This window comes from Elgaria multicarinata, chromosome 9 (assembly GCF_023053635.1).
Source record: "Elgaria multicarinata webbii isolate HBS135686 ecotype San Diego chromosome 9, rElgMul1.1.pri, whole genome shotgun sequence".
Classification (NCBI taxonomy): domain Eukaryota; kingdom Metazoa; phylum Chordata; class Lepidosauria; order Squamata; family Anguidae; genus Elgaria; species Elgaria multicarinata.
In genome coordinates, this window is record NC_086179.1 from 87,554,001 (window position 1) to 87,568,036 (window position 14,036).

Consider the following 14,036-nt stretch of genomic DNA (forward strand, 5'->3'; position numbering starts at 1 on the left):
TTTAAGCATACCAAATTTGAATCAGATTGGGTCATCCATTGATTTTTAATGATTTTTTTACATTTCCCCCTTAAACCCTTTGCAAAGGATCTTAGGAGTGATGCCGCCCAGGGTGTGATTTAGCAACAACAACAACAATGCCGACAGCTTAGCGCTGTAGGGGATAATTCGAGGGAAACAGATACGTGGGATGAAGCTCTAATACTCCTTCTATGTCAGTATTGTCTACTTCAGGTGAGGAACATAACAGGGTATGGCTGTGCCCCACAACAGCACTGTTGCCCTGTCAAAGCAACGGCTGGAGCACAGACAGTGCTGTTTCACCTGCACCAGGACACCCCAATGAGTGAGGGTGAAGGCATGGACGAAGCTTTGTCTCTTACAAGAAGAGGTTCTCAAGCATCTGCAACAGAGGTCTTTCCCCCATCTGGCTGCTACCTGGAGATGCCAAGGTTCAAACCTGGGATCTTCTGCATTCAAAGCATGCGCTCAACCACTGCACTATCCTCCCACCCAATCAAACAATCAATCAATCAATCAATTAGTTTATTTTGGTCTACAGACCATAGGACACAAATATATAAAATACAAATATATATATTAATACAGTACATTAATTTGGTATTATGCTGATTATAAGCAGAAAGGATATTACCTGATTAAAACTACAAACTAGGAATGGTAAAAAGAGATTGTTTACAAATAAAATCAATAAGCTAAGGGTACATAAACAGCTTTATCACACATAGAGTTTCATCCCATGTACCTGCTTCCCTCGGATTATCCCCGTAGCACTAAGCTTTCGCGGTTGTTGTCGTTTTTGCTACTGGGCGACAGCGATTCTTTGCATACCAGGAAGTGAGTTTAAGGGGGGAAATGTAAAAAAATCATAAAAAATCAACGGATGATCCAATTCAATTCAAATTTGGTATGCTTAATGCTCTCCCTAATATCTATTACTGTGCCAATTTTGGTGTCTTTATCTTTAAAACTTATGCAGATATAAGCATTTCTTTAAAATCCTGCTCCTGTGCCCCAGTGGCGGCTCGGAAGATACGTTCAAAAAGTAAGGGCTAAATACGGCGAATCTTTTGGCTTTATTGCACAATTAAGGCAGGATGCATGGGAGGACTTCACAATCAAAGCAGATTATAAGGTGGAAAACTTCTGAGTTCTTTGCATGCAGTTTACAGCGATTGCACAGTATAACGCTGGTGTGATAAAGCTCCTAGTCAAATGTGCGGCTCCCGTCGCTTGTTCTGTCACCGCTCCCACGTCGCTTCCTGAAAACAGGAAGTAATTAGCCCCATTCAGTCCGGTAGGAGAGAGCAGCAACCGGACTTAATGAGGGTTTTTTTGCAACACAATAATGGCCAGAAGGGGCAGAAGACGGGCGAGAGGCAGACGACGTCATGTGAGTAATTCACGAGTGTCCTGTAACGAGTGTGCAGTAAAACGCTCGTCGGATGAGCCTAAGTAAGTCATACACAAGTAAAATTCATGTTCATCTAACAATTAAATAGTGCTCCCTTAGCTCATCTTTGCTTTAGCAGTTGCGATCTAGTTTTAACATCTGCCGGCAGAATAGAAATGTAAAACTTGTTAGTATTTCCCAGATAGGATAAAAAGGAATGGGGAAATAAGACGAGCCATCAAATCTCTATAAAATTCACAGTGTGGTAAAACAGGGGCTATTCTTTCAACTTAGCCACTTTCCAAGAGCAAGATGTCGAGATAGATCCCCAAAATGCCCTTCCATCAGTCTAGCTAGTGGAGATGTTCTCCTATATCTGGAACTATTTAGAGAGTCAAGGTATTGACAAATTGGTGGATACTGCCCTGTTGTAACCTATACATACACACATACATACATTGTTTATTTACGATCTGACCACCAGTAAGGTGCAAAAATACAGAAAGATAAAATACACTGTTCTACAACTTAAAATTAAGTCGCTAATAGATCAATCACTGAACAAGTTGCTACTCCCACCCTCAAAGGTGCTGACCTTTTTTTCCCCCCAATGCAGAGAAAATGAATCCAAAATGTCTTCCGTCCGAAGCAAGAGCCATGCTCATAGACAAGGAGCGGGAGAACTTTTTCACCCTGAGGATTATATTCCCTCATGACGAGTAACCACAGGCTGAGAGTGGGTGGGATCAAAGCCTTGGCTGCCCATACAGTGTGTTTTGTTTTGCATAGGTTCACTAAGATTGGGGGAGGGGCATGCTTGAGAAGGGACGACCTTCTCGGGTGGGATGTTTAGCCTGAGTACCACCACCAAGCGTTGGCTGTGGTGGTCCTCAAAACCTACCTATTGACAAGCTACTCAGCCAGATCATTATAAAAATGTTCTTGAATGTCATTCAGACAGAGTTAAGGCATTCAAATAGAGGTAGGGCAAAGTGACCATCTATAAATACTTCTGGGTCAGGGTTGTTGTTTGGTCTGAGTAACAAGGGTCTTCTGCATTGTCCAGTCTTCCCAACAACTGCCATAAACACACCCTAATTTGGCAGTAGCCAGGTCTGACACCCTCATGATACCACCAAATGATGCATTGCTCCAGGGCTTAATTTGTTCAACAGGTCTAAAGCGTTTTATAGGACTTAGGCTCCACCCATTCCCAGGGGCTACTTCCTGGGAGGAAAATGAGCCATACCCAATCCCTAAATTGCATGAGATCGTGATTAACCAACCAGCCGGCTCTTCTGGCTTGAAGCTGGTCCCTAGCTTACTATACTACTTGGGAATATATGCGCTTGGGCCTCAGAAACTTCTCCAGGCAGGGAAAGGTACAGAGGATGTACAGCATTGGACCTGCAGCCGGCAAGCACCATGAAGCCTCAAGAGTAAGTAGCCTGGTATAAATATTATGGCAAAAACAGAAAGGCAGCAGAGGAGAGATGAATTTTCTGCCCTTAGGCCCCCTGGCTCAGAAAACTGATGGGATTATTTAGTATTGATGTCTTTTGTTAGAAAGACAATTAGCAGAGAAAAAACAAAAGGCAAAACAAAATGAGTGTCCCCAGTCCCACATACGTACAAGACGATCTTATAATAAAAACGAGATCACACCCTTCTTTGGGGAAGAGAAAGTACAATGGTTTTACTCACAAATGTCCTTGCATATAAATGCAGGTACAGCATAGAGTTTCAAAATAAAAAGGGGGGGGTTCTTTGATCCATTTTGTGTTCTATTACCCAGGCAGAAGTGAGAGAGCAAACCCAAGGGCTCCAGGAATGGTGGAAGTCAGGGGTGTGTTGGAGCAAAAGGGAGAAAAAATCACAGGAAGCCAGACTGTAAGCTATAGAGATCATAAGTCTAGCTGTTGCCAAAATTTCCATGAACGAACTAATTGTAACCCTGACCCCTTCCAGTAACTTGCAGACAAGGTTGCAATATTCCCAACAAAAAAAACACATGCTCCCTGATGAGATTCAGCCCCAGCCTGACCAACACAAGATATGAATTACAATAATAATAATAATAATAATAATAATAATAATAATAATAATCCACCGAATCAGAAGGTGAAAAGAATCAATGGCGCTAAAGCTCCTAGAAAGTACAGGGCAACTGTTGAAGAATGGGTGGGGTGGAAAGAATCACAACCTGACTGGCAGGCTTTTGACTTACTGGGGCATCCATAGGACACCTTCTTATTCTGAGCTACTTCCATCAAATAAATACCGATTAAAAGGCATGTTGACCTCTGGCAGTCTGGAGGTCAGGTCCCGCAGATCTCATTCTATGAGAATGCCACGGTGCTGTCGCAACCGAGCCCAGCTGACATAACTTACAGTGCCATTCAACACCCTTTGATCAATACATGCCTTTTGATTTGGAATGCTTTCCTGTGGGCAGGAGGAAAAAATGAAGGCGAGAAACCAGGCTTCCAATAGCAGCTATTCCCATCAGTGCTTTGTATTCTATCCACATGAGAAATTCGATAGCCCCTCTGCAAGGATGTTGCACATGCTGGAGCAGCAGAAACACAGAGACAGCCAGCTGCAATCCAGGTGTCAACCAGCTGATGATGTAAGAGAGTTACTTGTGGTATGTACCAGCCTCATTTTCCAGCTTTGGGGGCGAAGTTCTTACACTTATCTCCTGTAATCTGAGCAATATATATTATGGCTTTCAAGCTGGGCTCAAATGCTAACCTAAGTAAGCTATCAGGTATGGACTTTACAACTACCAAGAGGATACCTACCCTATTCCCTCCGCTGGATTGGTCTGAAATGTACTGTGAGTCAGTACATAATAAGATGCTCCTTTGTCCTTCCATCCTTCTTTGAATTTATTACACTACCCAACTGGCAGATGCCCTCAGGGCAGTTTACAACCATAAAAAGCCCAAAATAATAAAAGGACAACCAAAACAATAAATACAACCATGAAAATATTAACATATTAAGCTATTCGAACATTAAAAATATAAAAAAATATTAAAGAGCCATCAGTAAAGTTACTAATCAGAGCAGCTGAGTAAAGACTGAGCACCTGTTGGAAAAGAAAGGTCTTAACCTGGTGTCTAAATGTACACAATGAAGGCATAAGGTGGATCTTCCTGGAAAAAGCATTTCGCAGACAGGCGGCCACTACAGAGAAAACTCTTCCTCCCGAGACCTTAGATCTGTTGGAGGAGCCCTTCTCCGTATCCCACCAATGCAACATATACGTTATGATGGGACAAGGGGGAGGGCTTTCTCTGTGGTGGCACCCCGACTGTGGAATGCCCTCCCCTTGGAGGCCCGATTGGCGCGAACATTGATTGCATTTCGACACCAAGTAAAAACATGGCTTTTTAACAAAGCCTTTGATGGTTAAACTCACTGGCACATTGTTTTAACTGTATCTATTGCTTTTAAATTATATATTGTTTTAACTTGGATCATGGTTTAATTTGTTTTTAACTGTGTATATTTATTGTTTTATACTGTATGTTTTTATCTGTACGCCGCCCTGAGATCTTAGTGATATAGGGCGGGATATAAATATTTTAAATAAATAAATAATAGTCATCTGTAGCACCATTATGGTGTGGGAGCACCCAGAAAAGAGCCTCCAAAGGTGATGTTAGCAATTGGGCAAGAACTTATTGGAGGAGAAGGTTCTTAATTCCGGCACTGGGTTCCTTCTTTCACTTAATATTATTTCTCCCTTGGTCCTTCATAATTGTATGCAAATTAGCCAATATGCAACCTCATCTTGTCAATTTCCTTGTATGTTAGCTACTTCCCTTTGCAACTCTCTTTGATAGCTGAAACATACAAGGAAATTGATAGAGCAAGACTCCACATATCAGACAGCCGTAAGTATGCACTTGCACACCTGCAAAAGTCCAACAAATCTTCATCATCATCATCTGTGATCCCAACTGTGCATTTTAGTGACCCCAATTGCACATTGTTGAGGTAGCAAAAAAGAAAAAAAACAGTATGAAAAGGGGTAGTGATCAGAGTGGGGAGGGAGAGATGACAGATTTTGCCACAAAGGATATGTGCCCTGGGATATGTGCTAGAGCTCGCTGGAGGACTATGGGGAAAGGAGGGGGAGAACAAGCCATGATAATCCCAATTGTCTTTCGGGTGTACCATGAATTGATCCGTGAACAATCAACCCACCATGGCTTATTCGCGGGGTGGCTTAGCAGGACGTGTTAACCCGCCTAAAGTGGCAAGTCATGTTCTCTTCTAACATTTGTCAGTGTATGAGTGTTTCGAGATGACCAAACCTGTCATGTATGCCCCTACTGCTCCGGTGTTGGGAGCAGGTGACCTAGGAAATCAATCAGAAACAGATTCTGATTCAGAAGATGCCTAGCCAGTGGGGGAGGAAGTTCACATGGGAGAGCCTCCAGCTGCGAATGCGCCCCTCCCAGAGTCTGTCTCCTCAAGGCCAGATCCTATGCTCTCAGGAGACGGGGAGTCCACTTCCGGGGGTGAACATTCCAAAACATTACTAGATGCTAGGAATTGCTGGAAGTTAAAACGTTCAGCGAGATTAGCAGCAAAGAGACAGTCGGAGAGATTGTGTGAGAAGGCGTCCACGCACCCTACCCTCCGCCACCTTGAAGCTTGGGACATTTGAAAAGCCTTTTCTTTCCTTTGAACGGTCAATTGTTTTGCTTAGTCTGCATAGCGTTGCCTAGGGGGGATTTTCCCATAAAGGTATCTAGTTTGTGTTACAGAAGTGTTAATTGTTTGTAATAAAGCTTTGTGGATTGGCCTCAGAACTTTCCTTGATTTTGTCTCCTTGGGGACGCTTGGGCAGCTACAGCACATGACAAAACCTTCTAGAGGGATGCAGTGTGGTATAGCGGTAGGGCATGTTATATCTAAAGATGGGAGAGGGGTTCAAATCCCAGCCTTGGAAATCTCTGGGTGCAAATTGCCATCTCTTTGGTTATTCACAACAGGGATGTTGCGAAGATAAAGTCTGATTGATTGTAAGTGTCCTAGAGTATTTGTTAGTATGAGATGGCTCCGAAGAAAGTAGGAAAGAATCATGTACTGGTCCTGGGTTCATACTGGAGAGAAGAGAGGCGCTTACACTGATCTACTGCAATACAATTGTAATACCACCCCAGCTATCTATGTGAACCATGGCAGAGGTTTTATACACTGAGCAACCATTCCTATGAACAGTTACATGACTTTGTACACTAGGTATGCATGTCAAAAGCACAAAGCCTTTTCCTTTAAAAAAAAAAGGGGAATGTGCATGTGCACATGCGATCATTTGACATGTGCTGATTTAACAAATATAAAAATCTGTACTATAAAAGGCAGCCACAACAAATGCCCTTCAAATGCACAGCTTTTGTGAAATTTAATATAAAACAGATTCGCAAACGGGCTTTTGAGCCTTGCTGAGAATCTTAGCAATTCTCACGCAATTTCTTTTTACCATTTCCCACTCAAATCAGTAATAGCGTTCTGCCGTTCTCATCATGACCAAGAAACAGAACTGAAGGTGGCACAGATACAGGTGGGGGATAAAGCAACAGGAACATGCTTGAAGCGATAGGGAAGAGAACTAGCAGTCATCCACATCGAGAAGTTTACTTTCTCCCATATAAGTAAATGGCTGCCTTTTATTCCTATGGAGAAAAGCATGGCACCCCTGACACTGGATGGTGTGGCTCTCACTGACAACATGGGATGTCCCTCTGCTTCCCCCCTCCCTTCGCAGAAAGCCTTGCAATGTGCAAGCCCTGCCTCTTTGCCAGATGTTTTGGACTACAACTCCCAGCATTCCAGATAATTGACCATGCAGGCTAGGGATGATGGGAGTTGAAATCTAAAACATCTGGAGGGCACCAGATTGGGGAAGGCTGCTCTATATTCCCCCTTCCCCCTCCCCCCCCTCTCTCTCTCACACACACACACACACCATAATGATAAGCATTTTTCTGGTTGCTAAGAAACGTCTGCCAAGCCAAGCCAAGCCCATTTTGTTATTAAAAGCCATCTCTCTGGACCTCTCCCTTGGGTCAAGAATATAATACCCCATATTGCAGGAGAGTGACAGTATAAAGAGATTCTATTAGCAAATCTCATTGCAAGATGAGTTATGGAAACATTGTAAAAGGGAAACTATTTAGAGGTGCCTTGGAAGTAGATGGGCACTAGGAAGATAAATAGGGATTTTTGTTTGGTGTTTACAGCACACTGGGGGGGGGGGGAGGAAGGAGCAAAGGGAAAGCGTTACGCAGGATTTCTTCTTAGCTGAAATGTGTGCTCTTTCCACCATCTTAAGATTGTGATCTTCTCAGCACAGCAACAAGAGACTTTACAGTTCAATTCACATTCCAACTCATCTAATTCAAGCAGCTTCAGTGCCTGATCCTAAACATGTTACAGAGAAGAAAGACTGAGTTCAGTGGGACTTGTTTCTTAATCAATGCATTCCATATTGCGGATATGGAGCTAGGATTGGTTCACCCATGCATATCCATCACTTGGTCATTGGCATGCATGCATGCATGAACCACAAATGCATACCACATCCACAATATTCATTGCACTAAAAATTGCAGCGCTTCTCAATAGTCTCTTCACATATTGCGCTAAGTCAAGTGATAAACATGCATCTTGAATTAACTCCAAATTTCAATGGAGCTGGTGGGTCTAAAATAGCGTAAAGATTTGTCCTTCAGGTATCAGTGCTGAAGATCATCCCACTCGGAAAGAGAAGTAACACGGTCTGCACGACCGGACATTTGTATACATGCATCTCCATTTATATTCCTTGGATGTAACAGTTCCCAGAAGACATGCTCTTCATAGCAATGTACAATCCCCAAAGCTTGAGCTAAAAGATCAACCAGGTACCAGTCGAACTATGCTATAGTGGACCAACCCTTGAAGGCAAAACCATTGAATGTCTGCATGAACATGTGCCTAGTTATGCATGAAGCCATGCCGTATTGTGTGGGACCATTTCAGGTGTGCAACTTTGTCATAGTGCCCAAATTAGTTTGACGTATACAATAAAGAAAAACTTGGGTGAGATTGTGGCTGTAGCACAAAATTCAGATTGTTTGTTAGCATACAAGCAAAAGGAGACTGCCACTCTCCAGTCCTGTAATTCGAATTGATGGCACACCTGCTCATGTGAACATCATCAGTACTTTGCAAAACATACTCGAGGACACAGGTTTATGCTAGCTGAACAGTTGGAAGACCAGGGTGTTGAAGATAGGGATCCTTTGGCATAAGATGAAAAGAGGGAAAAACCAGGAGGCAGGGGAAAAGACAAGTCAGCAGCATGCCACAGGTTGCTTGTTATAACAGCCACCGATAAATATAAATACAAACCATCAGTAAATGTAATAGAGTATTTAGTGGTGGACATAAAATGTGCTCTTCTCTGTTTGACCTTTGCTAACCACTCAAGAGGCCACGAGGCCATTACTCTACGGCATCTCGTCATGTCTGCAAATGCCGTGTTCCAGGAGATCATTTCTAGCCCACAAGAAAGCAGAGATCAATACATGTTGCACTTCTGTTTGTAATCTTTCTATTCCCAGCAAGAAAAGAAGGCCGGGGGGGGGGGGGACAGGGGGGACGACACGGACTGATTCAACATTTGAAAACCCCCGAACCTGAAATGATTCCTGATGGCAAATGTACACGCGCACACACACAGAGTTTAGAACTCAATTCCACAGAGTGTTCAAGGCTTTATTTTAATTTAAACCAAAAGGATCGTCCTAAAATGGCATACATTCACAGAACTTTGAAAAGTGGGTCAGTAGGTCCACATGTTGGGGGAAATGGCTGAAACGCACACACTCTCCCTTGTTATGCAGTCGATAACAGGACCTGCATGGCCATTAGGTATTTCAGGGGATACATATGCATGCAGCAGCCTAAAAGCCATAACACAGCCGTCCTTAAAGGCACCATCAATTGTTAATGGGGACACATATGAAGGCAGTCAAGGGCAAAGGCCCTTAGTGTTTATTTACTGAATAATGCAGAGAGATCCAGGTGCTAGTATAAGGGACAGAGACAACTGCACACCCAGTTGTGGTAAACTGCAGGCTATCATCATCATCATCATCATCATCATCATCATCTCTTGGTAGCTGCTTTTCTAGCCAAAGGCCTTCCAAACAGCATAAAACAGAAAACACAGATGTGTTTTGTTGTTGCAGCAACAATATGACATCCATAAATTAAAGTTTGCTCTAAACCATTAGCTTTTTATGTCCGATGGCCAAAGAAAAGCCACCACCACGTCATCTTCCCTGTCCATTTTGTCAAAACAACCACCACCACCCCACCATCATCACACCAGCATAACTCATCCACACCCCAACATGATCTGCACCCGTGGCTCAGGCCAGCCGGCCTCGACATTTCATTCAGCCACTTACCATCAACAAGCTAAGAGCAGACTCGGGGGCTCGTTGCACAGCCATCGCCTGGTCCTCTTGCATAGAAATCCTCCCTTGGATTCGATCAGCTCTTGGCCCTCTGTCAAGGGCAAAGCAACCACCGCCACCTCCTGCAGTCTACAAACACAGAAATCCAAAATCAAGCTCAGAGAGGAAATTCTCCGATAGGAGAAGGGGGTGTTTTTTGAGAAATATACAGAGATAGGTTTAAAATCCTGCAAGGCAGAAAGCAGCACGAGCTAGGCCAAATTTGACACCACAGGGAGGACGAGAGATGAAGGAGAGTGCTTGCTAGAGAGAGACGAAAGATCAGACTGGAATCTGCAGGATAGTTAAAAATGTGCACACAGCAATAAGAACACAGCATCCATACCTAACACACACACACACACACACACATACACACACACACCTTGCATGTAAGGTTAAAAATACAGGAATGCAGCACAGTCTCGCACCTCCGTGTAGGAAATACAACTAATTGCTTTTAACTGTCAGGGGAATAATCTCCATTGCGGATCAAGCTTCTACAAACCAGATTTTAACAATTCACTTTAGGGCCCCCACCCTTCCCGTTCCAACGCTGCAGAAACAATGCAAAATAATAATAATAAAAAATTACATCGCAACATACCGCTTGCAAAACAAATGCCTTCTCTCTTCCCCAAAGCAACGAGCTTGCCTATGAGAGTGCAAGCGTCTGCATAATCCAGACATGAGCAATGACTGAGCAAAAGCGAGGAGAGGAAGCTCACGAGAGCAACAATTACCTTTATTATATTTGACTGACAACTGGTGTATGTGCTGACCCTTTTCACCTTACTGAAAGGAGAAGCGGGGGACTATTTCTCCTTGTCTCCAAATGGCCTCAGCTCCCCACGGAGCTAACATACTTACACCAAACATGTAATTACACAGCCTGCCCTGTTAGCGTTCTGATCACGCCAGCTGTACTACATGCCTGCGGCAGACCCCCAGCTTCTTGTTCTTCCCTTCTCCTCTTCCAGGCAGTGATACAGGTTACAATTCCCAGTGAGGGCCAGGTGGGCATCATGAGGCTAATTTGGGGAATAGGAGTCTATTTAAAGGCCGAAAGATTAATTGGCCCAGATATTGAGCTCTTTGTTCAAAATGCAAAACAAAACAGATGTGAACGGGAGAGAAGTACTAAAATCCAAATAAAGGTTTTGAGAGTCACTCTGCCGATTTTCATTTCAATTGTTTATCGAAAGATCCCTCACATCAAATTGATCATCTCACATACTTTCCATGAAGAACATCTGCCTGCACATGGGAATTCTGCAGCAAAACACATGGGTCCTCATTCAGTACTGGACTTGTAGAACAATCAGGTGAGACTCATAAAAGTGCCTTATGTATGCCATGCCAAGCCAGGAGCCCACAGCTGTCTCCCATGAAAGTATTGAACCTGTGACCTTCTGCATGCAAAGCATGTCCTTTGCCACTAAGCTATGACTCTTCCTTTAAGTGGGAATAACAAAAAAAGAACTCCTGGATGAAGCCATGATGATAAGCGCAGGACTGATACTTGAACTCTTGGGGTGGGGGGAGGTATAACCAAGGACAGGAAAAAGGTTCATCTCTTACCCTAGTGGTGTTTCCAAGCGAACCTTTTCAAACAAGCAGGACCTACACTACCGCATTATAATGGTTTATAATGATATTGACAACTATTGGGGCCCAGGACACGCTCCATATACCATTTTCAAACTGCTTTCAACGTGTTATATCATGCTTGGTTTAAATCTGGCCACAGTTAATGGTTCCCATTGACTTGTATAACCCTCCACACCGTCTTTTATTTTGAGTCATGAAAGGAAAGGAAAGGAACCTCTCGTGCAAGCACTGAGTCATTACTGACTCTTGGAGGGACACCAGCTTTCGTTGACGTTTTCTTGGCAGGCCTTATAGCGGGGTGGTTTGCCGTTGCTTTCCCCGGCCGTTATTAACTTTCCCCCAGCTAACAGGGTACTCCTTTTACCTAGGGTGACCATATGACAAGGAGGACAGGGCTCCTGTATCTTTAACAGTTGCATAGAAAGGGGAATTTCAGCAGGTGTCATTTGTATATATGGAGAAGCTGGTGAAATTCCCTCTATATCACAACAGTTAAAGGTGCAGGAGCTATAGTAGAGTACCCAGATTTAAAAGAGGGCAGGGCAGGGCACCTGCAGCTTTAACTCGTGTGATGAAGAGGAAATTTCCCCAGGTTCCCCACATATACAAATGACACCTGCTGAAATTCCCTTTTCAATGTAATTGTTAAAGATACAGGAGCCCTGTCCTCCTTTTCATATGGTCACCTTATTTTACCGACCTCGGGAGGATGGAAGGCTGAGTCGACCCGAGCCGGCTGTCTGAGAACCAGCTTCTGCTGGGATCGAACTCAGGCCGTGGGGAGAGTTTCAGCTGCAGAAACTGCTGCTTTACCACTCTGCACCACATGAGGCTCTATGACACTATGACTCTTTGAGTCATAGTCAATTTATTTATGTATGGTATTTCCCACAATACATTGTGCTCAAAGCGGTTCACAAATGCTATAGCGAGAATGATAATTTAACATTAACTCCATGACCATTTTTCCGGGAGGGACGGGAGCTCAATGGAAGAGCACATGCAGAAGATCTCAGTCTAAAGTGGCTTCCTATGTTCCCACAGCTCATTTTAAACACATCACCAATTTAAATGAGCACAAGGCATACTGATAGGTCCATTAACAATATCCAGCACCATCAATGCTAAACAATTCATTAAACAGTTCAGGTTAAGAAACAAAATAAGATACCTCAGCCAAATCAAATTCACAGCGAGGAGGAGGAGGAGGAGAAGGAGGAGAAGGAGGAGGAGAACCCACAAGGCATTTCACACAGCCCATCATCAAGCAGGAAAAAGAGACCCTCCTCTCACCAGGGTCCCATATCATAAGCCAAGAAAATGCATCCAACTCCATAGCAACTCCCCTCCTGGCTGTCTCTTGACAGCAGAACACCAGGAGAGGCAAGATGAGAAAAACTTCTCCCTGGGCAGATGCTTTCAAGCTATCATAAACATCTTCCTCCACACACACCCCAAAAGCAGCCTCCACTCCTTGCTGCTCCACCTCCACCTAGCAATTCTAATTGCTAAAACTTATATTTCATAGTAGGCAAAGTTAAAATTGCTCAGAATTTATTCTTCATGGGTTCATCCCCTCCAGCTTCTAGGTAAAGATCCCCAATTTGGCTACTATTACCTATTTACCTAGTATAGCATTTAAGAACGCCTCCAGCTTTGTTAATAGAAAGAGAGCCTTCTTCTCTCTGTTTCACCTAAAACGGCCACATTTCTAAGTAAATGCCTGGATTTTATATTTTCAAAAAAGGAGCATTTAACAACTGCCAGTTTTCCTGCCAGCAGTGTTAGGTGCAGCTCCAGCAATTCCAGGTGACACCTGTAACCGTCACACCCCCTGCCAGAGATTTATGTGATTGTCTACTGGCCCTTCCACCTTCATTCCATCTCAAGATTGTGAGCCGCCCAGAGAGCTTCGGCTATTGGGCGGTATAAAAATGTCATAAATAAATAAATAAATAAATAAATCATGCAGATACCTTGATTTAAACACCAAGCCAGCTTTCTCTCTCTCCCACCACTGTTTCCCCCCCCCCCAATATGAACAGCAATAATCCTGCAAAAGGTGCCTTAAGCTTTTCTACACAAAGCTGTTAATTGGCTGTTAATCCGCTCTGTCTTTGGGGGAAAGTGTTGTACTTTCAATTTCATCACAAAACTGAGGTCCAAGCACTACACAAGGAGATTCCCTTTCCTGCTTTTTTGCTACATAATGCGTACGTGGCACTGTGGCATAGCGGAATAGTGCAAACACACAAGAGGAAATCATGCTTTCTTTCACTTTTGCATTTAAATGCTGCATTGTCCCCGCTCTAAAAACCCTCACTGAGAGTGCTGGTTAGACACAGAAGTGAAACTGGGTGGTCATGATGACATTTAAAAACTAATAAACAACCATGATTAGGGACTACACCTTTTAAATGCGTGATTTTGAAGCATCAACTGGTGCATGATCCAGTTGCATAAAGAACAATGACCCAAGAATA

The 14,036-nt window shown here is 43.5% G+C and overlaps 1 protein-coding gene across 1 annotated transcript in view; it reads right to left on the reverse strand.

Moving 5' to 3' along the window:
- The window catches only part of FRMD4A (FERM domain containing 4A), a 486,837-nt gene extending 476,790 nt beyond the window's left edge, over positions 1–10,047 (reverse strand). The window contains exon 1 of the mRNA XM_063134285.1: positions 9,895–10,047. Coding sequence (XP_062990355.1) covers positions 9,895–9,957 — 63 coding nt within the window. The 5' untranslated portion in view covers positions 9,958–10,047. The remainder of the gene's footprint in view (positions 1–9,894) is intronic.
- Positions 10,048–14,036: the final 3,989 nt, after the last annotated feature.